This window comes from Prinia subflava, chromosome 3 (genome assembly GCF_021018805.1).
Source record: "Prinia subflava isolate CZ2003 ecotype Zambia chromosome 3, Cam_Psub_1.2, whole genome shotgun sequence".
NCBI lineage: Eukaryota > Metazoa > Chordata > Aves > Passeriformes > Cisticolidae > Prinia > Prinia subflava.
The window spans coordinates 91,788,740-91,816,075 of NC_086249.1; the positions used below are offsets into that span (position 1 = coordinate 91,788,740).

The following is a 27,336-nucleotide window of genomic DNA, read 5'->3' on the forward strand; positions in this document are numbered from 1 at the left end:
GTGCAAACTTACTGCCACTACCTGCTTTGATATAAAATACTTTGTGTCTTTATCTGAACACAGCACAGTTTTTATCAGTCTCTTCCCCTCAGTGGTTATATGGGAATTCTTTAAGCTCTAAGTTGCAAAAAGAGATCTACAAAACAAAATAGTTGAGTAACTTATTTTGAAAGCATAGAAGAACCAAAGTTCAAACTTTAATTGCTTCAGAGGAACAAGGCTGGAATGATCTTATCCTTCTCATTAAAACCTCCTTATATCAGCTGTTTCCATGAACTGTCCAGAAATGCCAAATGCCAGATCAGCCAGCCATCCTTGCCTACGCAGAGAGCGCTCACACATCCACACGGCATCAAACAGAACGGACAGTTACAACAATGAACAAACTATTTTATTCTTCTTGCTAGATAAGAACATCCCATTCAAAATAAAAAATAAAAAACATGTTCTGCTGTGAGATCTGAATGCTTGAATCTCCTGCTACAGCACACGGAGAAATTCTGGTACAGCAACATCACAGTTATCTTTGTGCACACAGGTGCACAGAAAGCCTTGAACAAATATTTATACCCATAATAGTGCCATGTACAAAAATGCCATTCCTTAAAGACCAAACCAAACAAAATTTAAACATCTTTGTTTCTCTTACGCCAAGGGCAATGTGAAAACTGTTTTCAGTCAATTACTTCCACTTAAATTGTATGAGATCTTTTTATGCTGAAGAACCCAAATTCAGCATAATAAAGCATGGAAGAAGTAGTACACAATTTTATATATGTATAAACAATATACTGAACACGTGGGGCATGATGTTTTCCTTAATATATAATTTTTGGTGTAACCATAGGTTAAGTCAGTATTCTTCTAACACCGAGAGAAAATATTCTGCTTTTTCAATCAACACTGTGACCTTTTCTTACTATAAAGAGCATGACTGTATTATTCATCTAAGCATACATGCACCACAAAAGATATGCAAAACAAATAGATACAGATAACTTTAGTGTCAAATGCCTAATGATGTAATAACAAAAACAATTCTCAGGGTCCAAATGACTTTCTGAATTGAAATTGCATTGCAGTCACTTAAAATAAAATACTTGGACTTGTGAGTCACAAAATTCACTTTTTTCTAGCAGTACCTCTGCTGAAATCTGATGAGTATCAGTCTATGGGTAAAGAAATTCTCAAAAAAGGAGTTTGTAAAAAATACATTTATACTATATGCTTTCATATAAAAAGGCATTAAGAAATATAATAAATCCTACCATTTTAGGACTACACCTTCCCTAACAATTGTTATCACTTGACTATGACATACAGTACATTCCGTTTCCTAAACAAAAAGTATATTTTCTTGTCCCTGATGTATTTTACAACTGGCAGTGACAACAAACTGTTTTATTATCACCACACATTCTTGCAGCTTATACAAACAGCACCAATTTTACCCAAAAAAAGGTTTATCAGTTATATAGTAGCACTTCCTCACAGGAAATATAAACCCAAAACATTGGAACCAAGTGTGTCTTTCCAAATATATATCAGAATATATGGCTCAGAGTTAAAGGATGAATAACCAGGAGTATTGCATAGTACAGGGATCTTGCCTGTATGAATAAAAACACCTTTTGATTGTTTGTCACCTTTTGACTCCACGAACAAATTAGACAGGTGCTAATGAAAGTAATACACAACTAAATTTACTCGTAAAAAAAAACAATAAGAAATTGTACAGTTCTCTCTGGCACAGTGCAAAGTACACATTTAAAAACTGAAAATATATGTACAGTGTGTATGCATATTTTTATATAGTATGTATTTCCCTGACACATACACGTGTACACATAAAAAGCATGAACACGCACATCCATGCCAAACTTAGCTAAAAGATGGAATGTTTAATATGTGGATGCATTCTTCCAGTGAAATCAGTCTGTCCCAGAAAAGGCTGTTTATACAGCCAGCATGACCTTCCATGAAACAGAAATATTTACTGCCTGCCTAAACTGACAATATACAATACATTTGTCCTCATAACTTCCCAAAGGACTGATAATCACACTTTATAAAAGCTTATATTTCTATTAAGCCCTCTCTTCCATAACCCTTCCCCTCTTCTGAAAGACCAGAATATTCACTACAGAAATGAGATCTTCTATTTCAAGATTTTCTTGCAATATAAAAGTTTACAGCCACCTCTGTAAAAATTATAAACACCTGATGCTAGTTTAATTTATTCTTTCCCTTTGGGATTCAGCTGTTTTGGTTCTGGATATGAACACATTGGCTGAAGCCTGTAATGCTGAACACACTTTTCAGGAGAGCGTTGTTGCGTTGTTACCAGACCTGCCCACACCCAGTATGATCAACTGTCCTTCCCTGCCAACTTGCTGTGAAACAGTTTGCAAAAATACTAGAATGTAATACAAATCCCTCCCCGCCTTTATCCCAAGTGTCTCTTCTACATTTCAAGAGCACTTTCAAAAAATAAAGATTTGTATCAGCAAAGGAGTTTCAAATCAAGGCGATGGCTGTGAACCTGAGAGCTTGGTGTGATCTGAACACACGTGTCTGTGGGATCCCCACTGGCTAGAACTTTCCTTGTTTAAGTCGTTCAATGTGGTAGCACAACTTCAGGGCAGGCCCCAGCTTCAGTCCCATATATTTCATTATCATATCACTCCTCAGTAGAAGCAGTGCCTTCCCATCAATTTCCTGCAGAAGGAAGAGAATAAACACAGCAGACGACTACTTTAACAACCTGCACGGTAAAACTGTAAAGTAAATTACAGTTGTTTATACTGTAGTAAAACTATATCTACTATACATAAAACAGTAACTGTAATTTTGAGTTTACAGATGACCACTGAAATTTAATTTGTTTTAGTATTTTTTAATGTGTGATTAAGTATTTGAGATGTAAAAGAAAGAAAACAATAGTAAATAAAAAAATTGACCCAACAACCCTCAGAATCAGGGTTTCCAACTAAGAAAAAAGTGAATGGGTCAAGGGAAAAAATAAAAAGAAGCTGCAAAGGAAGGTCTGTGCAGTTAGAGATTAAATGATCCAAGCACTGAGGCCTTGCACTGAACCTTGAAAACAGCCGTGGGAGGATTTTGGCATGCGTGTGCAAACAGTCACATGGAGGAAGGGGCTAGAGACCATCTACATAGGTGAAATTAGACAGATCTATTTCCATGTTGAACCAAAGACATTGTCAGGATCAAGAGCAAGGACAACTTAGTCAGATTTCAACTGTCTGACTGAGAAGCTGCTGAAATATGACAGTCCTAAGCTCTTAGTATCATTACATACCATAGACAGGCAATTAGTTCCATAAAGCACCATAAAGAGAAACACTCATACTTTTTGAAACATAAACCTGACAAAACAAGTGACATTTACTGTTTTATTTTATTCTTAGCTGTTATACAACTACGAATAAAATATAAGACAGGACGCTCCATCGGAAGTTATTTTGATTTTTCCTTCCAATCCAGCTTACTCAGAGATTAAACTGTTAGGAGGAGTTGGAGCAGAACATGGGTGAAATACTACTAAAGAGGAAGCCAATCTCTTTTTGAAGGGCCATATATGCAATAAAATAAGAAAGCAGCTCTTTACTCAGCAACCTACCATAGAAAGGCACAGCAAGAAAGAGTATGGGAGATCAAAGGTACCACAAACAGATACGGTTTCTGTCTCTAAAGATAACATCTAGTCAGAGCTATGAAACCCTATACATTGTTTTCCCAAACAGATTAATTAAATATTTCAGTTGATTCTCTGAATTCTAGTATGACCAAGTGTGTAGCTAATGATGCATAACATCATCTCTGCTCCAGGACATTAACCCTCCAAAACAGGGGGACGGAATGTCCCGCACTATATATGAATGTGCCATCTTCTCTAGAGGCACCAGGGATCACAGGAGAACCAGGGATGTTGGCCACTAGAACTTGGGTGCTTCCAGGTTGGCATTATTCCATACACACTGGAAAGAGATGGCTCTATTTATGTTAGTCTAGCAAGACTGAAAGACAAAAGAAAATATACTGCAGGAGGGGTTTCAGGTGGGAAAGTAATTTTCAGCCTCTCTCTAATATATGAGGAGAGTTGCAAATAGACAGACATGAAAGTTGTATTTTAAGAGATTAACAAGACACAATCTACTAGAACAGAATGGATATGCATCATACATGTCTCCTGAAGAGTTCTGCGTGTGGAGCCAGTGCCCGTGGATCAGCTTCTTTCACAAAACGCACTACTTCCTCTATTGACCAGGTGGAAGGATCCTTATTCAATAGTCTTGAAGGTTCCCTTTTTAGTGAATTCAAATCCGGTCCAGTTGTGGAACTTGCGGCTTTTAATGCAAAAGTATTGTGAAAGGAAGAAGCATCACTAGTTTGTACAGGGATAACACATTTCATTTCATAAGACCCTTTAATATTACCATACAGCATTTATTATGCATTGTTTGCATCATATTAAAATGAAAAGATGCTGTATTTTCCTTCTAATAATACTGAACTGTTCCTTTTGTCTTTAAATTACTTCTATAACTGCAAATTCTTACAGCAGCACAAACATTAGCATTGTGACATACCTAGAGGGATTAGTTTTACTTGTACTTGGCTCCTGGGACCCAAGATGCTATTAACTGGGAATGAGGCAAAGGCAAGTGAAGCTGTGCAGACAGAGGAAGAGACAGTAGGAAATTCTATCCCTGTATTTCAGCAACATGGCAATATTTGATAAGATACTCAGGAAATGAGCTGCATATAGCTTCCCTGTCTGCTCTAGACTGCTGCAGGGCCAACACAGCAGCAAGAAGCTGCACCAGGAAAGACCCTCTCTGACTTGCACTACACTGTTAGTACTAACAGGCTTAAGTTCTGTATTTGCAGTTACATTAGCAAGCCTGACACGCTTGGCAACAGCACATTTCACTCCATATGCAAGCCTTCCAATGGCAAAGAACTTCTTTATTCATAACTTTTTGTGTTAATAGAAGCAGTTACATATTCTGGAAGGTCTTGTATAACAGCATACCTTCAATCCGCCTCTGTATCCGATTCCTACTGACTTCATAATAACCACTGCTCCCCGCAGAGCTCAGGGACAGCCTGCGCAGGACTGGGGCTGAATTTGAGGTAGCAGTTGCTGGCTGATGGGAATTTCTGTAATATGCAGCATTTCCTGAAGTGCGGTACTCCGTGGAATTCCGACAGGTTGAGTTTGATGGATTTACAGAATTAAGTGCAGAATCCATAGAATCCTCAGAAAATCGGTGTTCTTTGGAAGTGCTGTTTTCCTCTCCAGGCAGTGTTTCTGCTACACAAAAAGCAAGCATCAATATGTTCAAAGTGATGGACATTACACCTTGTTACTTAAGGCATCACTGTGTTCTCTTGAACATACTGACAGATTGTAATCCTGTTAAAAAATCTCCTGTGAGACAATCACTGAGACTGAATGTTTGCCCCTTTTCCTCAACTAATCATTGGGCTCTTATTGTATTTTAAAACATTATTTTTGTAGCAAAATATTTAATATGTCAAGTTTGAGAGATTCTTCCATTAATCATTTCAGTTGTACTTATTGAACACTATGTGCAGGGAAATGACAGAGGAATTTTTCTCATATAAAATTGTCTCCTGTAAATATTGATACATCAAATAATTTTTGTCAAGAATTTTCATTGTTTTTTAAACATATCACTAAAAAGCAAACCATTAATTTATGTAGCATTTATTTTACATGACACTTCTAATACAAACAAAAAACTCATGATAACAACTGTTCTAACAAAAGTTCTAAACAGCAGAGGGAGTTACTAACTTCATAAAGAAAACAAGTGGACAATTATTATCTATGGACCCCAAAAGGTTCAGACAGAGGTACCATTGTTAAAAGGGAAGAGGTTATAGGCAAAGCCACAGAGGGCTGTGAGTGCCTGGTATGGCACACTACTGTAACCTGTTTTGATCACCCTGCTTTATCCACAGACAGTTCTTTGCACAGGGCAGGGTTTCAGGGTTTCTAACTCAAGACTCTGGAAAGCCAAAGATACAGGTAAACTACTGAACCCATGGAGGAAGCAAAAAACAAAGTAAAGTCTCAGGGACTATAACAATATTCTACATACTCTACAAAACACAAACAACACCCGCTCAGAAGAGTTGTGAACTTTTAAAGTCTGTCACTGATTCTGAGTCAGGTGAGTGGAGTTCAGTATCTCCCTTTTCCTAGGCCACGAGATGGGAGCCAAGTTTGCTTGATTACTAAAAATTCCACTCCCATTCGGCCCAATTCAAGTCTGTTTGAGAGAAGCACACTATGTCAGGAAAAAAAACCCTAAATCAACAGGAACACCACTCCATTCTCTAGCAATCATAGATATTCCCCTCAGTTTGCACCAGGCCAATATCTAGCATGAGAAAGAAGTTGGAAGCATGATGTACAAATCTGTATGAAACAAATGCTGCTTTGGCAGGAGAGTTAAGAGTTGGAAAAATATAGCTAACAGGTTCACAGAAGTGTAAGCTCCACTCTACCATCTTGCAAATGATTCTACTGAAGTTACAAAACATATGCTAGTGATGCAGCATATTCTTCGGAACAAGAACTAGTATGTTCTGCAAAACAAGTTCCTGAAATAAGCTTTTTACTACCCTTCTTATATGAAAACTTTCAAGAATTTCTTGGGCAAATGCCTAATTAAAACCAAAGGAAGAGTATTTTCCTAAAAACCCAGTAAGCTTCTCAAGCATGCTTTCAACTTGCTTCATGAGGTCTCAGGTTCTCTTTCTGAATCCTGTTTAAAGTGTAGTACAGGGAAGAACTGTTACATGTATTTTGACCTTCAAACAGCATAACCCTGGAATTAAATGCTCTCAGAGGTCCCTACTTAGTGAATTTGGTAAGGCAAGACCATAGAAACACAGAATGGAACCACAGAATAGTTTTGGCTGGAAAAAGCCACAGCCACCATTGTTAACCCAGTACCATTGTGTTCACCACTGAGCCACATTTGTGTCTTTCAAATAACCCCACAGATGGTGACCCAACCCTGGGCAGCCTGTTCCAATGCTTCACAAGCCTTTAGTGAAGAAGTTTTTTCCTAATACTGAATTTGAACCTTTCCATGTGTAATTTGAGGCATTTCCTCTCATCCTATCACTTGGGAGAAGTGTTAGTTGGGAGAAGATATGAATTCCCACCTCCCAATAGCCTCCTTTCACATAACTGTAGAGCACAATAAGGTAAAAGGAGGTGAGCATTTCTACCAGCTCCCTCAGTACTCATGGGTAGATTCTATATGAGAGGAGACTTGTGCATTTCTTAAGTGCTGACCATTCTCCCTTGGACTATGGGGGCTTCAATCTGCTTCTGATCCCCACCTTCCAGTTCAGGATGCTGGGTACATGGAGAACAACTGACCTCAGTACTAAAGACAGAGGAAAAGGAGCAATGAAGTACTTCCAACAGCCTTCCTCAAACTTTGTCACTTTGTTTCCCCCACATCCAATAAAGGCTTGAGGATTCTCCTTAGCCCTCCCCTGACTGCTGAGAAAAATGAGACAGAAATTTTCTTGTCTTTTGTGGCAGTAGCCAGATTAAATCTTATTTGGGCTTTAACCTTTCTAATTTTCACCCTAAATAACCTAATACCATCCTTGTAGTCCTTCTGATTTTCCTGCCCCTTCCTCCAAAGGTCCTTTTTTCCCCTGAGTTCAAGCCAAACCTTTCTGTTCAGCCAGGATAGTCTTCTTCTGTGCAAGCTTGTCTTTCAGCATCTGAGGACAGCCTGCTCCTGTATCTTTATGTCTAGCCTTCCTGGACTCCTTATCTGCAAGGTGATATAACATCTTTCACTAAATTTGACAGTCATGGAATAAAAAAGCTTTTATGGATACAAGTCCTTCTGTTTCATATAAATAACTTCCAAAATAACCACTGCAAAACTTTCTAGTTTGTCAGACCTGAATCACAAAAGCAAAGAAGAAGCTACTTCTTTGGTTTTCGAAGAAAACAAACAAGAAAATAAAAACCTTTATATTTCTCAGAAGTACTTAGAGCAACTTACCACGATTAAAACAAAAGGTATAATCCCACAGAATTTCAGAGAGACTTCAAGAGATGAAGTCAATGATGAACACTATAAAATTAAAAAGTAGCCAACCAAGGGAAAACTAGAGCTGTAGAGAATGAAACCACATCTCAATCCAAGGCCAAAAGGCAGAGATGATACCTAAGTTGTTACAGCAAAGCTGTATGGAGGAGCATAAGGTTTAACTGACTGAACCTGCAGATTCAGATTTCAGAAGTCTTGAAAAGTAGGATGAAACAGTGGAGGTAACACTTCTCAGCAGAGTTTCAACTGGAGTATTCAAGCACATATCAGCTAATTCCATGTAAGATATTAAGAAAGAACATTTTTAAGTTTTTATAGTAAACTAGCAGGAATCCAAATACAGGTTATTCTTTGGGGGTTTATTAATAATTGGGTTACATTACCTTTGTCAAGATTTCTGTAGCAAAAAGATAGCAAAAATTGACTGCGTTGCAAAAGAAATTAATAGTATCCATTCCAATTATATCCCAGATTTCTTTCTGATGTTATATATCCTGACGCAAATACTAGGTTTGGGAAAGATCGACTCTGCTTTTTTTTCCTCCAAGATATCAGCATTTGAACTTATCTTACTGTAAATTCTAAACTCATATACAGAAGGTGGAAAAGCTGGCATAATTCCCACCATTTTTTAGGAAAGGCTTTCTGTTCAGTAGCTATAGTATCCAATCCACTTTCCCATCCATCCATCCAGCTTCTCTACAAACAAAAAGCAGCAAAGTTGGCATCCAGCAAAAGGAGCGCTGCAATGCGTGCAGTGCCACAGTTCCCCTACCCCGGCACTCTGAGCAGCTGTGAACAACAGAGGTTCAGAAAGAGATGGGAGGCTCCACTGCAGAATGCCTGACCTCTGGCTAGATTAATGAAAGACCAGTAAGAGGCCTTCAGTTTCAAATGTAGGGATGACAGCAGACTGTTTAGGCACTGAAGCCTTAGCAGGAACTGGATGTTTTGTTTCCTTGAGGCTCTTCTGGGAATTAGAAGCCAGTTGTTCTGTCTCATACATAACAAAATGATGTAATTGGACACAGTAGTAGGAACACTCTGTTTCCAGGGGAAGGGAGTCTGAGTTACTCCTCACTCCTTCCTCCTTTATCTTTCATAACTTTAAGAAAAAAATGTTAGTGAGCAAGAAAGGCAGCAAAATCTGCAAAGCATATCCCTGAGCAGATCAGAAGGAAAATGAGCTGTTTGAAAGACCGTTTCCCACAATTACTCCATTTTGCCTTCAAATGATATTTCAAAACAACTATTTTAAGACAACTGTGTCTCAATGGAACCAGAACTTTTTGGGGCAGATCTTTCTTGTTAACCAATCCATGACTGACCGCTACAAAATTGCCTCCAGATTTTCAGCAGAGGACATTGCCCTAATGGGAAACACACAATGCTAGAGAACACTTTGCCTGTTAAAATGCACAGAGTACAAATTCAAACCTCTGGAACCATGGAAAACCACTTATTTTAATTATTTTTTATTCATGTAACTGCATTTTACAATGAACTACTGATCTTAAAATGTTTTTTAAAGGGTACACTGACTCCATCTGTAAAAGATCCACTAGCAAACAAGGAATGAAAAACAGTACTCATGTACTGAGTAAGTAAAAAGTACTCACACTTACTTGAGCAGGATTTCTCACAACATATTGCAGATCTACCTAAACATTTGTTTTGCTCCAAATGAAACAACTTCATTTGAGCATTTTTAAGTGCTCCATGCTTAATAAGTTAGTACCAGAAATGTAACTTAGATGTACAATATATCTCTGAAGTTAAACCAGAGCTTCTTTTATGAAGACACAGAAGTCGATAATCAATGCAGAACTGTGTATAATAACAGCTACAGGAAATAAAAATGTGACTATGTTATGTATACACAAAATAATAAGATGTATTATTTTAAATAAGCTATCATTTGGAACATTTTATTTTACATCCTTTTCTGCTTTAACTGTAGTCTTATGGCTTTTTAATATGCACAGAAGAGATATCCTGCCCCCACTCATGGTAATAGATACAAAATCATTTGAAGATCACAAACAAAAAGAAAGAAAACAAGGAGGAAAAGATAACTAATCCCCATTATACTTCAAAAAGCCTTTGGAAATGATGTGCAAATATCTTACTGCAAGAGAAAGTCAGTATCAGATGGGATAAGTCATTATCATCAACTACCATGTCTTAACCATTTAAGCAGCAAATACTCAACCATCTTGTTGCGTTTCTCTCACTGACATTTAAACCTAGATGCTTTACTTCACATCTGAGGCAGACTAAGACTAGACGTGTGCTCAGTTACTAAAGCTGAGCTGCAGCACAGGAGGAAGTGTTATTTTATCTGTGAATTACACCAACCTAAGAGCGAGCTGCCACAGGGAGGTCACACCGCTCCCCTGGGCAAGGCCACCTTCTGCTCAACCCTTCTCTGTGCTCATCCAAAGGCACACAGAGTCACTCCAGAGAAGTAAAACGTGACCCTTTACCAGAATGTTTTCTCTGCTTTTGCTCACTACCCTGCCAGGGAAAGGGAGCAGGGGGTGGGCCAGGACTCACTGCAGGGACAAGGAGGTAAGGGAAGCAGGAGCAGCACCATTTCCACTGGCAGCTAGCCAAAAACTCAGCTGAATTGTATCATCAAGCTGCACCCTTACTTAATGAACCCTCCCAGAGTTAAGAGTTGCTTCCAATTTATCTCCTAACCCATTTCAAGGCAATTGGTTTTCTGCTAGTAGCCCTACATGAAGCAGGAGGCTTCATCTGTCACCTGTGTGCCTGAGCCCATTCACAGAAAAGGCTGCAGGTTTAGGAGAAGCACTGCTGGAACTTGCAGTAGATCTTCCTTAAGTGCAAAATCTGTGCCAGTGATCAGTAATTAACATACTTCCTCCCTGACCTGTCAAAGGCTAGAGACAAACCAGACACATATGTTGTACTCAGTCCTTTTTGACTGGAAATGCTGAAACCATAAATAATCCTCATATATAATTCTGTCATAATGTAATTACCTTCAGATGGATGAGCATCGTTTCTGGGAAGCTTAGGGGAAAGAGGAGCAGTGTATGGTGGAGAGTCCTGAGGGTATCGTTTAGCACTCCTGTTTTCAGGTATTTCTTCTTTGGCTGTGAAGAGGAAAAGTCACTACCCATTATTCTAGCATAAAGCTGCTCATGGGCTACGTCCAGAGACAGAAGCAAAGACAGACATCAGCCATTCATCAAGTTAGTGTTCCATTTCTTGTGTCACACAGACTCAGTCACTTCAACACAAAATTTCAAAGCTGAATTACCTTGACCCTGTCTACTTTCCTGAATAGTTAAAACTAAGAACTTCCATATGATACACAGAATTATAAACATAATTTCTCCACTGGAAAGAGGAAAAAAAAAAGATTTCTACATCAGCACCTGGAACACAGACTCAGCTATCAAACAGCTCTGAGGAAGCCTCATTCCCAACATAAATCTTGTGTCTTGTCTTGACAACATGGCTTTCTCAGCTGTGACTCTCGGCTTCACCTGGGACTTGTAATACCAGGTCCTAAAAACCACCTGTTGGGAGCTCATGGGCAAGTAATTTCACCTCCCCTTCTATGTTCCTGGTGCAGCAAAGGTATTGGACTCACACAAAATTTCACAAGCAGCCAATTTCACAAGTTTTTCTACTAGATGACTGGACTGTATATAGTAGAATGTAAAAACTTTTGAGCCACTCCTAAGTAAGGTGAAAAGAGAAAGAAAAGACCTTATACTTGTGTTGGAAGAGTCAGACTGAATTCCCTTTCAGAGCAAGTGACTTCTCACAGCCAGCAAGCATCTTTTGGTAAGTTTATTTTATGAGCCGAACATAAATTTAACAAATGAAATGTTAAGTTTTGAGCTTGTCTTTTTAGCAGTATCACAGTGGTAAAATACATATGCTTTCTGGCTTGCCTACAAGGAGAGGTTTGCTGAACAAAATTATTTCTGCACATGTGGTATGACCTATCAATTACTGTCAAAGCACTTCCACACTGGAACCAATTCACGAAGAACTGAAGTGTATTAATTTCAAGCAATTCATGTCACAGAAAGACTAAGAAGTTGCACTTCATAGAGCCCACACATTTCTCAAAAATATCAGCACTTGAAAATCACAAGTGATTAACAGTACCTGGCTTATTCCTATCGTACTCCATAGGACTGTGTGCACATCCCATGTAAGGGCTGAAAGGCTGGCTACTGAAGAGATTATCACACTGCAGACTGTGGCAGAGTTTCTCCAAGAAGCGTAGGACAAACGATGCACTGTTTACAGAAGGAAGATTGATGGCATGCTTTTCCCCATCAAAGGAAGCTGTGAATAAGAAGATTACGTCAAACACCTCCCAAACATCATGAAGGATAGCAAAATGCCATCATTAACTTAAGGGAGAAGACATCCAGACCTGATTTAAACCATGCAAGATATGAGAAGAGTAGACAATCACTCTGACAGTTTAAAAAATTTACATCCAAAGAACTGGTTTCAACTTCCATTGGATCCATGTCAGTTTAAATTTGCTCTACGGGAACTTATTTTAATAAAAGAATTTTGGATTCACACCAGTATAACAAAGCTTACAACTACTCCATCATCACCAAAATTTTATGTGGAATTTCTATCACTTATAAAGCAGCAAGCTCTCCACCATCTATTTGCAGTAAATAGCACAGGAAAGACCCTTTACAATACTTGTTTAAAACCCCCCCAAAATTCTCCCAAAAAATCAACAAAAAGCCCAAACAGTTATTAAAAACCAAAAACAAACAAACAAACCAACCTGAAGAAATTAAACAAACAATTTCAGGGGGTTTTTTCTCAGTTTCTAACTGAATGGAGAATACTTGTGGTAAGCTGCTGGCATCCATTATCATTGAAATTCTGACTCAGAAACTGTTTTGCCATTTACTATTTTATCACTAGAGAAATCTATTCTGCTGTCAACATGACAGTGGTCAAGCTCCCATTTATTTCAACAGGAGTTAGGCGGCAGAGATACCACAGCAACCACAAATGGATCTGTTGTCTTTTAAACTGAGTAATTACAAAGAGCCTGGACATGTGCCTATGTCTTTTCCTTGTTGACCTCCTTCCTTGCCCTCAAACAGTGTGGCAGCTAAGGATATTTTTCTTTTTTGTGAAAATTAGTTAAGGTTTGGAAAAGACTCAGTACTACAGATACATGGATAAATAATTACCATTATGTCAGATGAAACTTCTAGTTACTTGTGATTAGGAAGACTTTAGAACAAAACAGGAACAAATTTGTAACTTAAGCTAAGGGCTGAAAAGTAGTGGCATAAACACCAGGTTTATGCATCAATTTGTCTCTTTGGTTTTCAGCCTGTCATGCAACTTTCTGTTGTTAACGTAAATTCCAAATCATAAGCAGAGCTTTAAAGGATCACATTTTGTTGGTAGCAGATGCTTAAAAAAAAAAAAAAAGAAGCCAGAAATGACAAGAAAGCCTTTATTCACAGATCTGACTTCAGGAACATTTCCATATTGTGTTACAAAGGAGACAGATAATATACACAAAACCAAGGAAAATGCCTAAGTCTAGCATATTTTAGGCTTCCTTAGGAAATCTGAAGTGTCAATTAGTTACACTGTTGATGTAAGGAAGGTTCTGATCAGAGTTAATGTGAGTTTACCAGCCAGCATCAGCAATGTGCTACCTCTCCCATCTGCTTTCATGACAGACTGACCAGTGCAAATGCTTGAGGTTTAAGAGTCAGTACTACAGGAACAAAGTGTTTCCATGGCCTATTAGGTTTTTTCCAAGCTCCAGTGTCCAAATGAAATGCTAATGATTAACAGTCCCACATGTGGCTCAGACACAAGGTCCTCCACATCCTGTTTGGGGAAGGGGTCTCCAAAGGCAAATTTTTGCTTGGAACTCAACCAATTCTGGAGAGCAAATGGGCTGTGAGACCTACCATAGCTTGACCTCCTGACAAATTTACTACAAGGTAGTAGTCAGCTATAGCAGAATCTTAAAATGCTCTATAATGGCCTTATGGATCTTCCTATATGGCCTTTGGGGAAATGACTTATTCTATACCCCTTAATTTCTCATTTTGAAAAAAAAACATTGAAAAGAACAATGTTTTTCAAGAGTTGTCAGGAGGATAAAAAAAGCAACAGCTGAGGCGTTGTGACTGCCCCAGCAAAACATTCCATGAGAAAAATCAGCAAATACAGATTCAGTGCAAACACAATTCCCCTGGACTCTCAACACCTGAGGGCAACCATACAAACTCCAGCCAAGGTGTGGGATCCAGATCAACACGCTACTCTGTCTGCTCTGCTTGGGGAAAGCCTAAGCATCTTACTTCCCAGATAAAAGCCAGGGGAAAAAATAAGAAGGAGTACCTCTGAGGTACAATAACCTCAACTTTAACAATATATTAACAGGGACTGGAGCTTGCATGTGCAGTCCTAGCCCTCAGGATGGAGAGTCATACTCATTTCTTCACCTTCCATTCTTTAACTGTTTTTCATACCAGGCTCAAGCTGGGAGAAAAATTGAGAAGGAAACAGTCACAGAAATGTATTTTTCTGATAGTGACGAAACTCAACCAAGAGTCTGATTTTAATTCCCAGCTTGAGAAAACTTATCTAAGCCTCAATCTATTTCATGCCACCAAACGCCATCGTCTCTGTGCTACAAAGAGAAAAAAGGGGCTGACACCACCACCATTAGTGGGCTCGCTAATCAAGGCTTTAATTTCCTTTCTGTTTTATTTGCCTAGTTGAAAGCTTATGCATTAAGAAAAAATAAAATATTTTGTGCCTTTGTTTGAGAAAGAAAAGATGGAAAAATCCTAAATTTAATTTTATTCAAAACAATTCTTCTCTTTGGCAGCTGAACCAAAAGAACCCACTAATTATTCCATGCATTCTAGCAAGATTATTTTATCCATGTCCTCATCAGCACAGTTTCCTCCTACAGCAGGTATAATACTTTCTATTAAAGCAACAGTTCACAAAAGACTTAGATTTCTTTGCTTATTCTCTGCCACAACATTTTTTTTTCTTGACAGTCTAAAAAAACCCCAAACAAAACCTGAACAACAAGCCACCCTCCAAACCCACTTTAAAACAGAAAGGTTACAACTGTAATTCCTTATTTTATTCTACTGTTGCTTCCCTCTTCTTCCTTACTATTCACGTGCGCAGCTAGAGGTAATGTGCTACATTAATCAAAGTCATATTTTATGCTTCACAAAATTTATCACACACAAATTTTTGATAAAATGACAGGGAGTGTTTGCTCAGCCACTTCTCAGCTACCTGTTTGATGAGCCAAGGAGAACCAAGAGCTCAAGAACACCAGAAACCCACTGGGGCCTTGAGGCTCACTATCAGCCAGACCAGGATTCTGCTTCCAGAGCAGTCCACATCACCAGGTTCTCAAATCCAGAATACAGGCCTTGGGGTGAAGCCAAGGATTTACAACAGTAAATCCTTTTTGTACAGAATTTTTGAATGCAAACAAGCCACAACTATGTAAAGGATCTAAAATTTCTTTCTCCTGTTTGAAATTATTGTTTTCAATTACTCAGTCTAGGCCCACAGATGTGTGATTTAGCCCTTCATGATAAACAATCACAAACAGAGCACTGGCAATGAACATCCCCAGGCATTTTGCTCTAGAAAATTGACTTGTCTGAAATAGGTTCAGCAAGGTAATAATATAACAAATGTTCACATATATATTGAAAAAATAAAGCAGTACCAGTTTCAAAACCACATATATACAATGCCATTAAACCTCTACTACACAGCAGAGAAGCAGCATCCATTTTGTGCACAAACTTGGGGGATGCCTAAGCAAGGATCACTGTAGTTCTGCCATACACAGGTTGGGGTGCTGCTCTTTAAATATAGTTAAGCAGCAACATCTTTATGAGTACTTAACCTCTATTCCACTAATCATCTTTCACATCTGGTGTTAATGTAAAGAGATTAAAGTAATGCCAAGTCTTTTACCACTGATGGAATTATGAATTGATGTGCTAACTGTTACACATAGAATATTTCCTAGCCAAGAAGGAAAAAATGTCAAGCAGCAGCTATTCAGATTGAGACATAGAGATAAATTATCTACAGGCCTGCCACCCATATGTAATAGAAATAAACCTATTCCATAACAGGTAACGTAGGTGGATGAAGAGTGACCTAAGACACTGCTGCAGTTCCGAGGAATGGGGTAAGGGAAGCAGCAGCAACTTTAACATGTGGAATCACTTGCCTGGAAGCTAAACAGATTAGTTTGAGACTTGTCACCCACTTGGTTAATGCTTTAAGAACACAAATACCATGCATGGATAAGATTATGCGAATGGCTTGAACCAATAAAGCTGATTATTTCACTTGTAGTGAGTTTACTTGACAAATGTTTGGCTACAGCTGCTAAACGAGGTACACAAGCTCTACTTAGTGTAAGAAACCAACTGTATTGTGCATTTGTAATTTAAACACTGCTATTGCTATATTTTAATTTAGATGTAAGGAGTTTTTCAAATCACTCTGAACTTAAAGTAGTACAGGTCATATATAATCAACGTTCACACCTGTGTTTACACAGCTACAAAAGTTCCATAAATTCATTGCAGATACTTCAGTTCTTCTGCCCTACCTCAAGTTCAACAAGTAAAGAAACAGAGCATCTTCACATACCAGTAATCATTTCCCCTCCATGATGGCCAGCTTTCAGAAATCCAAAGACTGTTTTGGCTTGATAGGCACAATCCACACAAGCCTGTACAGCCTGCTGAAGTACCACATTGACAGGACCTGGTCCAAAATGATCTGGAAGCTGCTGAACCTTCTTCTTATCCAGGTGAGGTCCAGAATTTCCATGTTTGTTCACATAAACACACACTGAAAAGGTACAAGCCACATTTACTGCCAAGGAGCCAAGACATGTTTCCAACTTAGAACTGCATATTGTCATTTTAGTTTTAATCCTCTGGAAAAGTTATACTGGTCAAGTCAAGAAGCTGAGCATGCACACATACTTTGAGAGCATGCAGAAAGTGTTCTTCTAGCGAGGTTCTCCTGACTGAATCCTAAACCCACTTTTTTTCCTGCTTTCTGAAGCCCTCCTCTACCCCACTAATGTAACAAAGCTGACATGATCTGTGCTTGTGTTTTGACTAATCTCTATTCATACTAGTTCCAGTGAAGTACAAATTGCTGGCAGGTACTCCAAACTACCAAGTCACAATTCTACAAAGCAGGCCTTACCAAGTTACTGCCTAAATTTTTTCCTACTTGAGAAGCTGCAAAAAGAGAACCCTATGTTATATACCTGCCACTGATGCTCATTCTGAAGCACCCACATGGCACGAACATATACATCACACAGACTGGCCTCTGAAAGCCTGTAGCTTCAGAGGACCCAAACCACTCACAGGATTTCCACACCACAATACGGCCTTGTCTGCTAAATAAACACTTCTTTACAAACTTTGTAACGTGGTTTAAAGTGTAGCACAAAACAATCATATAGGACTTCTCTAACTACTTTTTAAAGAAACAATGTGAAAATGTCTTCCAAAACAACTGCCAAAGTGGAAGAACATGGGAAACGTGTAAATGATGATTTTTTTTTTTGTTCATTCTGGCTGCCACATGACTAAGAATGCACCAAAGACATTATTACAGTTTAATGAAAAAATGTGCAACTGTAGTGATTGAGCAATCTAAACATTCTATTACACAAAAAACTGACATATTTTCTGAACTGCAGTTTGATTTTAGATAAAACCCCTAAGCTTTTAAAAATAAAGTATTTCTGCAAGAGTTTTAATGATGTAATGTCTTCATGCATATCTGTTTACTCTCTGATGTCTGCAAATTGAAGGAAACCTATTTGTACAAAAAATCAAAGCTATAAATCAACAATAATAGTGTAACATTTTCTGTCTGGGCTCAACAACTGCCTTGGAAAAGGTTTATTTTCCTAGGAAAAAGGTACGTGTTTTCCCCTCATCCATGACTAAAATTGGGTGTGAGAAAAGCCTGACAACTTCTATTGTAAAAGCAGGTTTTAAATGCAAAAATGCGCCCCACGAAAAATTATCATAATTTACGGAGTTTTTAGAAAGTTCTGAGATTTCAGCTGACAATATAGGAATTGCTTCACTTTCGGGTTAGTTCAGTGGGTTCCAGTTCCTCAATGGGTTAGTTCATTTACTGGCTCATTTCTTTTCTGCGAATCCTTTTAAAGACACATTTCATTACATTTAGAGGCAAAAAAAAAAATCCTGAGGAAAGAGGAATGTATTCCCTCTGACTGCCTTTACGGGGTTTAGAGAGTTGTTTCTTTTCATGTAAGGCTATCTAGAGATAAAATCTCCGTTTTGTTACATTACAGTACAGCTTGCATGGGATCAGAATATCATATGGACTGTTAGCTACATCTATTCCCATTTCATACATTAAGAAGTGGGACAGACATGAAAGAACTGTACAGTTTCCTTCTTCACACAGGAACAAACTGCCAGGTCTAGCAGATCTGTCAAAGTCCCTGTGCCCCAGCTCTTATTGCTATAATGTGTGCATCAAAATACTAGTTCTGAAAAGTAACTCTGCCTCCTACAAATATCTTTAAAAAATAAGGCAGATGGATAATGATTTACAGTAATAAGTTTGCAGCACATTCTTCATAAAATGCAACTGCTTTACATGGAAGCCATTCCACACACTTTTTTTTTCTTTATCTTTTACCTGTGGATATAACTGCTGCAGTTGCACCAGACAAACTGATTCCATCTTTAAGTATCTGCGTAGTACCGTTTTCCCCCTCAGGAGATGTTTGAGGAGAAGGAGATGTAGGAGTCAGTTGTTCTGGCAAGATTTTTTTCTGTTAAGAGAAAAAAAAAAAAACAAAACCCAGAGTCAAAATGCCCAATGTTTTTTAAGGAGTCTGCACCGCCTTTCTGCTATCAGTTACCATCTTAATGAATGTGTGCATTCCATACTGGAAAAGTACCACACACAGCAGAGAAGGGAAAGTGCAGGAAAGGAATACCATAAAACTGTTAGTTTGCAGTTCCACCTAGTTTAGTAAAGCAGTGGAAGACAAATGACTTAGAAAGGAACCCACCTTTACCTAAAAAGTGGGAAAAGAAAGAGCTTTATATATTAATTCATGACTTTTCTAAAAATCAGGAAGAGGTATTTCGGGGTATTCTCCTGTCCATGCCCTTCCAGCTGGGTTTATCACAGCTCAAGTAAGTTAGCTGGGCTGTGTATGTATTGCCATAAAAAACCTAAGTCACATCTAGGTGTCAACATTTACAGTGCACCTGTATTTTCCCTCAACTTGTTTTCAAAGGAGTTGAAATTCTCAAGTAACCACTTCCAGGAATTTTCAGGTGCTTCATTCAAGATATCAAAGAAGCCTGTAGTTACAACCCAGTCATGCTGGTTGCCAAAACCTTTTCCTTTCCCAAAATAAACTTATTTGCAGCTTATCATACAACAGATAACCAGAGTTCAGAGCACAGTGATTTAGAGACTGATCCGTGTGCATTACCTTCTCCACCTGAGGAAAAGAGAATTTTGTTCTAAGTTGGTTTGGACTGGGGTTTAGAAAAGAGATGTGCACATGAAAGACATTTCACAGAATTACAGAATATGCTGAGTTGGAAGGGACCCAAAGGGATCACTGAGTCCAACTCCTGGCCCTGCACAGGACAGCCCAAGGAGTCACACAATGCACCTGAGAGCACTGTCCAAAGACTTCTCAAGCTCTGTCAGACTTGGTGCTACGACCTCTTCCCTGGGGAGCCTGTGCCAGTGCTCAGTCACCATCTGGGTGAAGAACCTTTTCCTGATAGCCAACCTAAACCTTCTCTGACACAACTTCAGGCCACTCCCTCTGGTTCTGTCACTGGTCACCAGAGAAGAGATCAGTGATGTGTTTTGACATACTATGAAAATACATTGAGATAAAGGAAATAAAAAATCAGAGTTCATCACTTTTCTCTTCACTGCTTATTCTTGCATGAGAACAGATTACATTTTGACTCTCTTACCTAGCAAAAATTAGGAATGTAAAAGATTACAAAAGGTCTTGACGCTGCTGAATGCAGCAGAGACTTGTGGTCACGTGGTAAGAACTTAGCATTAAAACTGATATCTAGTGAGGTAAAAATTCAGTCAATTTGCTAAGAAAGGCTAAGCCCTCTTCCATTTAGCAGTATTTATCTTTTACACTTTTAGAAGCAGCCTATTTCCCAAGTAATGTACTGAAAACCATGTAGAAAGCAATTAGAATATATTCCTTCCTAAAAGAAGAAGTGCTTAACTTCTTCACAACACCTAGAAAGAAGAAATTACCCTTTCCCTGAAATCCAGGGCACTTTAAAGAAAAAATCTGTGACACAGTTCAGAGGAGATAGGTTTGGCTGGAGAAAGCACTTGACAGTATGGCACTGGGTGGGATCACAATGAACATAAGGAATATGCCATGGCTTGGCATTGCATTGCAAATGAGATGAGGTGGCACAGGGGGCACAGAACCAAGTAGTGATGTATTACTTGTCAGGAATTGACCATTTATCGTAACACTGGATGACAGAAACCTCTCCATCCATAATACAGAGAAAAAATACGCACTTGGGAAGACTGAGGTTTTAATCTGAAGTCCAATCTGAAGGCTTCCTGTAGCAGGGATTCTTGCGGGGGTGTAACACGCTACCAAAAATGGGTGGTCGAATTGAGGGAAAAGATGAGGAAATGGGGAAAAAATGTAGGCATGAAAACAAAACACAAACACTAAACTAAGGGGAACCATCCACTCTCCACACCAGTGCACACGTGGTGAGACTAGGTGGCTGTTTCCTACCTTCTCCCTCAGAAGGGAATACAGCACACTATGCTTGCTCAGCTGAGGCTCTCATTTTGCACCCCGCAGTGACAGCAGCCAGCTGTGAGCCCAGAGCTGTGTTGTTTCATGGGACAGGCCACGCCAGCTCTGGCTGTCTGCAGAGAGCAGGGCTCACAGCTTGCATCACCAGGATAACTTCACCAACTTCACCCTCATGCTTAAAAACTCTTTCTGTGGAGTTGAGTTTAGGGCTGATATCCACACTCAGACCAAGGGGTTTCCTCAAGAAATTCTGAAAGGAATTCTTTGCACTGTTATGTAAAGTGTAGTTTTAAAATATAGTGGAAGATATGTACAGAGGTTTCTTCTTTATTATGGAAGAGTAAAAACATACAGTGCAAGCTGTGAGAAATAAATGAAGAACAAAATCCAACATGCACCTCATATTTACAGAGCTTAGAAAAATTTTAAATAGAGGTGAAAAATGGTGCAACATTTTTCGTTGAAGGTCGACACTTCTAGCTGTATAATAAAAGTTAATATCTGCAAAATGATAAACAAGGCAGCATAACAAACCTACAGGGGCAAAGAAATTCAAACAACTCTGCAGAGACAGGCAGATACCAATGTCCCTGAATACACCAAATAGCCAGCTCACACTTGAAGCACAACCATTTAGTGCAACATCTGGGGGAGGGGGGTGTTGGGGGGGGTATTGCATCAGTCTAGGGGGGTGGGTGGAAGAAAAAAAGCACTTTCAAGCCTCTAGGCACATACCACTTGTGTATTTGCATACATACTGTGAGGTGTACAGGATGTATGGCTGCATTTCATGTCAGACACACCCTGTCTGTGCAGAACTCCCACAAAGCCCCATTTCCTCTCTTTACCCTTATGCTAACAGGTGTAATTGTCCAAAGAAAAGTTTGCACATGTGTATAACATCTTGGCAATTTAATCACTTACCAAAGCAATAACAGCCTTTTGTGAATTCTCAAAAGCAGCTAATTTTTCAAGTTTTTAATGCTAAAGTTAACGAAGTAAAAATTCCAGATTAGATATATCAATCCCAGATTTTGCAAAACCTAACTGTTGCCTGGACCCACAGAGCAAATCAGGAGTACATAGAGGCACCTGAGATTTGCTTCCTCAGGAGAGGGAATGTCAGCACTAACACCCATTCCTCAAACAGGATCCCCATGCACTTCACACAAAACAGGTGTCAAATGCTCCAAGCAGACACTTCCAGAAACCCAGGGCCCAGAAACCTCTTCTAATGGCAAGGTTCCCCCAACTACTGTTTCAAAACATAGATAAAGCCTCTCGATTTCTTTTTAATGAGGGCTAGAGGAAAAATTTCTTACATGCAAGTGCACATCCTGCCACACCTGAATAAGACCTTAAAATATGACAGTCCTGTGTTCAATGCTGTCCTTTAAAGCCCTGTCCAGACTCATGAACAACACCCCACCCATCAGCTAAGTCTGGATAGGAGCACCTTTCTCCTTTTTAATCTCTGTCCCTGTGCATTTTTATACACCAAGTAAGAGAGAAACAATACTGGAGACCAATTCCATCAGTAGCCTACTGGTTTGGATGTCTGACTGCAAGGGGCAGGCAGCAGAGTGATCAGCTTTCACTTGATGGTCCTCAAAATAATTTATCTTGTGATCATCATTTCAACAAAGTGCTGCTTCTAGTTTCATCCTAGAGCTTCAGGCTATGCTCTAATAATGTTACTTCAGTAGCACCTCACAGTGATCAGCACAGTCACTGGAAGGGAGAATCCCCACCTTGCCATTGCTCCACCTCTTCTCGCATCTTTAGGAATAGATCTCACAGCCCACGCTGATACAGACTGGAGGAGAAAACCCCAAAACTTCTACTTTTTGATTCTTGTAGGGAAGAAAGGGGAATGAACAGAAAAAAACCCCAAAATCAAAAAGCACTGCCCCCACCTCCTCACTAGTGCTAATGCAAAGCAGGAAGAAGCCCAAGGACAGACTCAAACTGCCTGAGGAAAGACATTGCAGGATTGCTACTCTTCTTGGATAGCCTGCTGTGCATGAGCAAGCCTCAGAAAACAGACTGTACTTCCACGGCAATGCAAACTGCCCTAAGTCTGCCCCGCTGTGATCCTATTCTCCCTTGTAGCAGCTGTAGCATCTGTGCTTTTTTGGGGTGGAGCAGACAAAGAAGGAAGCAGGAGGGGTGGATGCAGTGCTAGCTGTCTGCCAGCTGAGCCCCCTGAACTGGCTCTCTCGGAGACTGTCCATCCGCCAGCGCTGGTGTTGGCGGCAGTGGGAAGCGGGCTGAGGGGACAGCAGCTCCAGTGTGTGCCTCACCAACTGCTCCACTGCAGCTGCAGCTGCAGGCAGCGCCAGCACTGCAGGGCTGACTCAGCTGGGCAGGGAGAAAGGCATCATGCCTTCAGACCAGGGCACAACCAGGCCCACATCTAGAGAAAAAGCTTCCTGCTTCATGGTAGTAGAAGCTCCAGGATTAGGGGGTATCCATGAGGTTCATCTGGCAAATCCAGCTGTGTGCTTAAGAAGTCTAAATTACACAATAAAGCCCTCACTGTTTTTAATTCTTTGTTTCTAAACCTGAAAAAAACCCCCACAAAAAACCAAAAATCGCAAGCTATATATATGGTTCAGTAACAAACTAACCCAAACTAAAAAGCTTAAAGGCTTTCCTGTGTCTCTATTTCAGAACAGCATTTTTCAACACCAATTACTCACCCATAAATAAAACAGTAATCCTGTTTGGGTATAAAATAATCCAAAGGATCTTATACTAACATATTCCAGAAGAGCTATTCTAAATTTTTTCTTGTAATCAGTTGCTGAAAACAGTAAAGCCCTGAAGGCTGAAGAGAAGACAGAAAATTAAGTAATAATAATAAAAAAATCTCACTACAAGATTTTGCAATATAAAATAAAGTAGTAGATAAGGACTAACCTTTTTTCCAGGTTTTAAACTTTTTTTCCTTGTTTTAAGATTTTCAGTATGAGAGGTGCTTTTTGTCAGGGGAATATTTTTAGGAGACCTGCCCTTCTTGGGAACTGCAGACTGTCCAGGGGGTTTGCCCCGACCTGGTTTCCTGACCCGCTGCGCTGGCACTGGAGCAGATTTCTGTGGAGACTGCATTGAACGCCGGGTCACTTTGGAAGGGGAAGATTGGATTTTTGCACTGCTCTTTGTAATGGAAACTGAGGAAAAACAAAAACAAAAGGGAAGGGGGGGAAAACCTCAAAATGAACAATGGAAAGCAACTTTTCTAACAAAGGCTTAAAAAAAAATAAAAGTGTACTGCACAATTTACATTGTAAAATGAATATACTTTTTACTTTGAACTTAAGTGGTTGGCATGAAACTACAGAACTTCACTGAAGCCAAAGAGAGAACTCTTTCTACCCATTCTTTTAGATGGACTTCCCTAACAGAAAAACATTCAAATAAAAATTGGGGAAAAAAACCAATAATTAATCCACTCACCTTATAAATGCTTCTGATAATTTAATTACAATATTTATAAAGTGCCATTCATCAAGAAGGCCTTCAAAAATACTTCACAAATTATACAGCCTATAATACATCCCTCCTCTGCTAAGAGCAGTTTCCACAATCACAAGACATGCAAACTACTTCTAGGGCACTACAAAACAACTTCCAGCAGTAAAGAAAATCATCCCAGTGACAGGGAGAAACTGAGGGCAGGCAAAATGTCCTTCATGAGTCTGAGATGCTGGTTTACAAAGTTAAGCTCACATAACCATACCCAGATTTTTCTACCTGGTGCCATTTTGAAGAAGGGATTCCAAAAATCAAACACAAAGTATCATTTTTCTCCATTCTTAACACTGAAGTGATTTTCTCCCATAAGATGTATTAATCTCCCATCCCAATCCAATATGGGATCCCAACAGATATCCACTTGGATACGTTCTAATACGCATATGATGTGACAGCATTGTAATCTGGTGTGAGGCTTCAGGATTTACAGATTTCATTAACTTAAAACTTCCTAGTGAATGGGTTTTTTCCACCAAACTTGCTCTGCTCTGAAATAATGAGGTTTCATTTTAACAATTCCCTTCCCAACATACAGATTAGAACACCAAAAGGATGCTGAACAGAACATGAGGACATATCCTCAATGAAAAGCTGTACTGCACCACGCTACAGCAGCACCTGTGGCCAACAAAAGACAAATACTAAGTCCCTGTGGCCAACAAATATTCCACTCTGTAGGCTCAACCACTGGCAGGCAGACAGATGCACAAGCTGCAGGACAGGTAAGTAGAAGACGAAATAGGGAAATTTTTTGACATCAAACCACCTTTGTTGAGAGGTATGGGAAACAAACACACAACATATTTGAAATAATTTGAAACCTTTACACTAAAAAGACAGAGCTTTCTAGTGTCACACTGTCCCTATCATAGTCTTTTGCATCTTGCTGATTGTGAAACTCATGGGATTCACCCCAACCCTAAATACCATAAACTTAATGCAATATAATTTAGAGAAGTATTGCAAGTTAGAGTTAAAGCAGGCTTTGACTGTGTTGGTCACCAGTGCCTGATTCAAAGCACTAACTCATACTGGAAATGGAGCACAGGGGACTGTTAATTCTGGACTTTTGTGAATTTGGAATCTTTCTTCCCTGAAAATATTAGTAAGTTGAAGCTTTCTGGTAAGCAAGTAAAACAAAAAAATAAAACACAAATATACTTTTGAAATGAGAGATTGAAAAAATAAAATATTTAAAGATTGAGTAACAGTTTTAATGTCTAGCTCTACGAATTATATTCAGCTTAACAGTCCAGCACCTTGCTTTACAACTCTTCCTTTAACTCTGTATCTTTATTCAGGAGTTAACTGTTATTAACTATTTGCAATAGAAAATGTCACTGTAAGATGAAATACACACTGCACACAGACTTCTTATAAAATACAAGTATTACTGACACACATTTCTAAAGCAGTAGCAGCATTTACATACATTGCTGTTTGCCTGATTCAGTTACTAATCTAATATTCCTAAATGGCAGTTCAGAAGAAATCTCCTCATTATGGCTGGTTACAATCCTAATATATCAAATGTAGACGTGATATCCCTAGGTATCTGAGAAGGACCACCTTCTGGATGTACGAAGGGATCACTTTCCTTTTATTTATGTCTGCCAAAACATATTTTCATATGCAATAACAACTTAAAATAAGATGAACAGAATTTTTACGAAATGCTGGCACAGCATTACACTTATGCTCCTGAACTGCTGAATGACAACTCACGTTAAGCTGTATATCTGGAAAGCAAAACAATATCAACTGTATGCTGTACGATACAATACTACATATGTACTATACTTTCAACAATATAAAATACAGCTCTTTTTATTTATTTGTGCTACACAACTATGCATAGAACAAAACAACCATGACCTTGTAAAGAAATATTGTTTAAAAAATTCTTTGTGCTTCTGCCTATGCTGAAATCTAGCAAATGCATTTCTATTCTCACACAGTTGTTGTTAAATACACACTGCTTTCAAGTCAACAGGTTCTAGGAGCACTGGTATCAGTTTTGGACACTGGGCAATCCCTATTCCCTTTGAGAAGGACATTTACCAGACAAAGAGTAACAATGCAAACAGCTCCAGCCACTTCATGCTGCCCTCTTGAACCACACGCATCAAGCACTACCTTATCTCAGCATCCTCCTACCTGTATATGCCAGAGGACCAAATATGAGCACCAATAACCATTAAGGGGGCAGGGGCAATCAGTTCCCACTTGGTATTTTTCCTTCTGCCTAGGGCTGAAGCTGCTTATTTTAATAGGCAGGACTGCAACAAAGCCCATGCTGCCTGGGCAGCCTCCCGGAGATAGCAGCAAATGGGGAAGCTGCTATTTGCATTTGTTGATTTAAGAGAGGATGGGGGGAGCACAGGGGAGTGCGAGACTGCTAAAGTAATTCCCATATTGTCTGCAGGCTGTACTGACAGTGATCATCAGTCACCTGCTCATACTTCCCTCACCCCGGCCTTCAGAGGGAGACCAAAGGTTACACTGGGTCACAGGATCTAGAGGGAAATGAAAAGACATGCAAAATCAAGCTGCCAACCCACTGCATCTGTAGACAGAGTTATCCCCACTAGGCCACATGTTCCAAAAACTAAGACATTTTAATAGTCTCATGAGAACTTGTTAAAATATAACGATGAAGAGAATAGAGAGGAAAAATGCCAAGCTCTGCTTGCAATTACTGCAATATTTAGCTGGGATATTTACAACCAAAAAAGCCCATTTGCCTTT

General features: G+C 39.2%; 1 protein-coding gene across 1 annotated transcript in view; it reads right to left on the minus strand.

The window, feature by feature from the left end:
- Positions 1–369: 369 nt before the first annotated feature.
- SCML2 (Scm polycomb group protein like 2) overlaps positions 370–27,336 on the minus strand; it is a 72,398-nt gene continuing 45,431 nt past the window's right edge. Inside the window, exons 8-15 of the mRNA XM_063392908.1 lie at positions 23,974–24,224; positions 18,903–19,038; positions 16,848–17,051; positions 12,294–12,476; positions 11,150–11,263; positions 5,057–5,338; positions 4,204–4,367; positions 370–2,718 (exon numbers count right to left, since the gene is read on the minus strand). Of these exons, the coding sequence (XP_063248978.1) occupies positions 2,593–2,718; positions 4,204–4,367; positions 5,057–5,338; positions 11,150–11,263; positions 12,294–12,476; positions 16,848–17,051; positions 18,903–19,038; positions 23,974–24,224 (1,460 nt within the window). The 3' untranslated portion in view covers positions 370–2,592. The remainder of the gene's footprint in view (positions 2,719–4,203; positions 4,368–5,056; positions 5,339–11,149; positions 11,264–12,293; positions 12,477–16,847; positions 17,052–18,902; positions 19,039–23,973; positions 24,225–27,336) is intronic.